The 2,500-nt window shown below is 38.0% G+C and overlaps 1 protein-coding gene and 1 long non-coding RNA gene across 2 annotated transcripts in view; one reads left to right on the forward strand and one right to left on the reverse strand.

Annotated features, from left to right (window-relative positions):
* The window catches only part of LOC137625069 (uncharacterized), a 16,248-nt gene extending 14,645 nt beyond the window's left edge, over window positions 1-1,603 (reverse strand). The window contains exon 1 of the mRNA XM_068355999.1: window positions 1,517-1,603. Within this exon, the coding sequence (XP_068212100.1) occupies window positions 1,517-1,603 (87 nt within the window). The remainder of the gene's footprint in view (window positions 1-1,516) is intronic.
* LOC137625048 (uncharacterized) overlaps window positions 1-2,500 on the forward strand; it is a 101,008-nt gene that overhangs the window by 38,946 nt on the left and 59,562 nt on the right. The gene's annotated exons all lie outside the window — the stretch shown is intronic.

The following is a 2,500-nucleotide window of genomic DNA, read 5'->3' on the forward strand; positions in this document are numbered from 1 at the left end:
TGTATAATTGATGGTATTCTCAAACTGACTGTCGTTTTAATGTATGAAGATTGAAAGTGAAATATTTGGGAAAAAACTTTAGTGGATGCTTTTATCAAAACGAAATTAAATAATGAGGGAAAAGTTTTTCATTCATTTGAAGGATGAGAGAACCTGAGAAACGTTTTTCAGATGATATTGAAAGGGATGAGAGAAACGTTTCTCAGAGTATAGTTAAGGGTAAGAGAAACTTTTCTCAGAGCATAGTTAAGGGTAAGAGAAACGTTTCTCAGAGCATAGTTAAGGGTAAGAGAAACGTTTCTCAGATAGTGATTGAAGGTTGAAAGTAATATCTCTCATATCATGTTGAAGGTTGAGAGGAACGTTTCTCAGATGATATTGAAGAGAGAAGCTTTTCTCAGATTATATTGAAAGATGAGAGAAACGTTTCTCAGAGCATATTCAAGGGTAAGACAAAACTTTTCTCCGTTAGTGATTGAAGGGTGAGAGAAACGTTTCTCAGAGCATATTCAAGGGTAAGACAAAACTTTTCTCCGTTAGTGATTGAAGGGTGAGAGAAACGTTTCTCAGAGCATATTCAAGGGTAAGACAAAACTTTTCTCTGTTAGTGATTAAAGGATGAGAGAAACGTTTCTTAGAGCACATGTTAGGGTAAGATAAAACTTTTCTCCATTAGTGATTGAAGGATGAGAGAAACGTTTCTCGGAGCATATTCATGGGTAAGACAAAACTTTTTTCCATTAGTGATTGAAGGATGAGAGAAACGTTTCTCAGAGCATATTCAAGGGTAAGACAAAACTTTTCTCCGTTAATGATTGAAGGTTGAGAGTAACGTTTCTCATAGTATATTCAAGGGTAAGACAAAACTTTTCTCCATTAGTGATTGAAGGATGAGAGAAACGTTTCTCGGAGCATATTCATGGGTAAGACAAAACTTTTCTCCGTTAGTGATTGAAGGGTGAGAGAAACGTTTCTCAGAGCATATTCAAGGGTAAGACAAAACTTTTCTCAGTTAGTGATTGAAGGATGAGAGAAACGTTTCTCAGAGCATATTCAAGGGTAAGACAAAACTTTTCTCCGTTAGTGATTGAAGGGTGAGAGAAACGTTTCTCAGAGCATATTCAAGGGTAAGACAAAACTTTTCTCCATTAGTGATTGAAGGATGAGAGAAACGTTTCTCAGAGCATATTCAAGGGTAAGACAAAACTTTTCTCTGTGATTAAAGGATGAGAGAAACGTTTCTTAGAGCACATGTTAGGGTTAGATAAAACTTTTCTCCATTAGTGATTGAAGGATGAGAGAAACGTTTCTCAGAGCATATTCAAGGGTAAGACAAAACTTTTCTCAGTGATTGAAGGGTGAGAGAAACTTTTCTCAGGCCAGATGTTAAGGAACAAGAATGAAGAGGAAAAGTTGGTCACTTAAATACTACGATCACTAGAAGTGCCTTGCAATATCCAGAAAATTTCTCATTGTAGTTCATAATATCTACTTTTTTATGAACATTTTCACTTACCTCTCCGTCATTATTCCCTTTCTGGGCTGATGACAGGTGAACCGCCAAGACACAGGCGAGAAGAGCGAGTCTCAAGATCGGCTTCATGGCTCCTCATACAACGACTCCCAAACGTCTCCAATGGATTTCGAAACAGGCTCCGAGTATTTCCGTCTTCGAGAATCTTGAGGGGAGTCTCTGAAGCTACTCAGAAATGCAATTTTAGAGCAATTCCCAGGGACAACTCGGTCTCTGAAGCTACTCAGAACTACGATTTCCGAGCAATTCCCAGCGCCAATCAAACGTTTGGTTGGAGAACGGTAGCGATGGAGTTTGAGGAGAAATGAGGAAGGAGAGGACAAGAGCTCTCGGATTCGATTGGTCCTCGGGTGTTCCCGACTTAACCAACCGACTGCGATGTCTTGTCTGACTGATGCCTGGCTCAGCAACTCGATTTTATAACTTCGGATCAACGTACCGCCATGAACTGGAAAAAAGAAGATTGTGACAATCGAACATCTGTTGACGTTCATTAGTATTCCCCTAGGAAGACAGGGTAATAAATCATCATGTTAATGTCAAGAGTCCCGGTCTTCCTGGTTGTGAAAATAACGATCTATCGGTACATAGAGAAATCTCTTTGTCATTATGCAAATGTGAAAAGGTGTATCGACAATATTATCAGTATTGGCTAAGCTACAAATCTAGTCGGAAAAACAGGTTGCTATGAAGTCTCTTTGAATTTACATAACTACTACTACTACTACTACTACTACTACTACTACTACTACTACTACTACTACTATTACTATTACTACTACTACTACTACTACTACTACTACTACTAGCCAAGCTACAAACCTAGTTGGAAAAACAGGGTGCTATAAAGTTTCTTTGAATTTATACTAAAGCTACAAACCTAGTCGAAAAAACAGGTTGCTATAAAGACTCTTTGAATTTACATAATTACTACTACTACTACTACTACTACTACTACTACTACTA

This window comes from Palaemon carinicauda, chromosome 31, assembly GCF_036898095.1.
Source record: "Palaemon carinicauda isolate YSFRI2023 chromosome 31, ASM3689809v2, whole genome shotgun sequence".
Taxonomy (NCBI): Eukaryota; Metazoa; Arthropoda; class Malacostraca; order Decapoda; family Palaemonidae; genus Palaemon; species Palaemon carinicauda.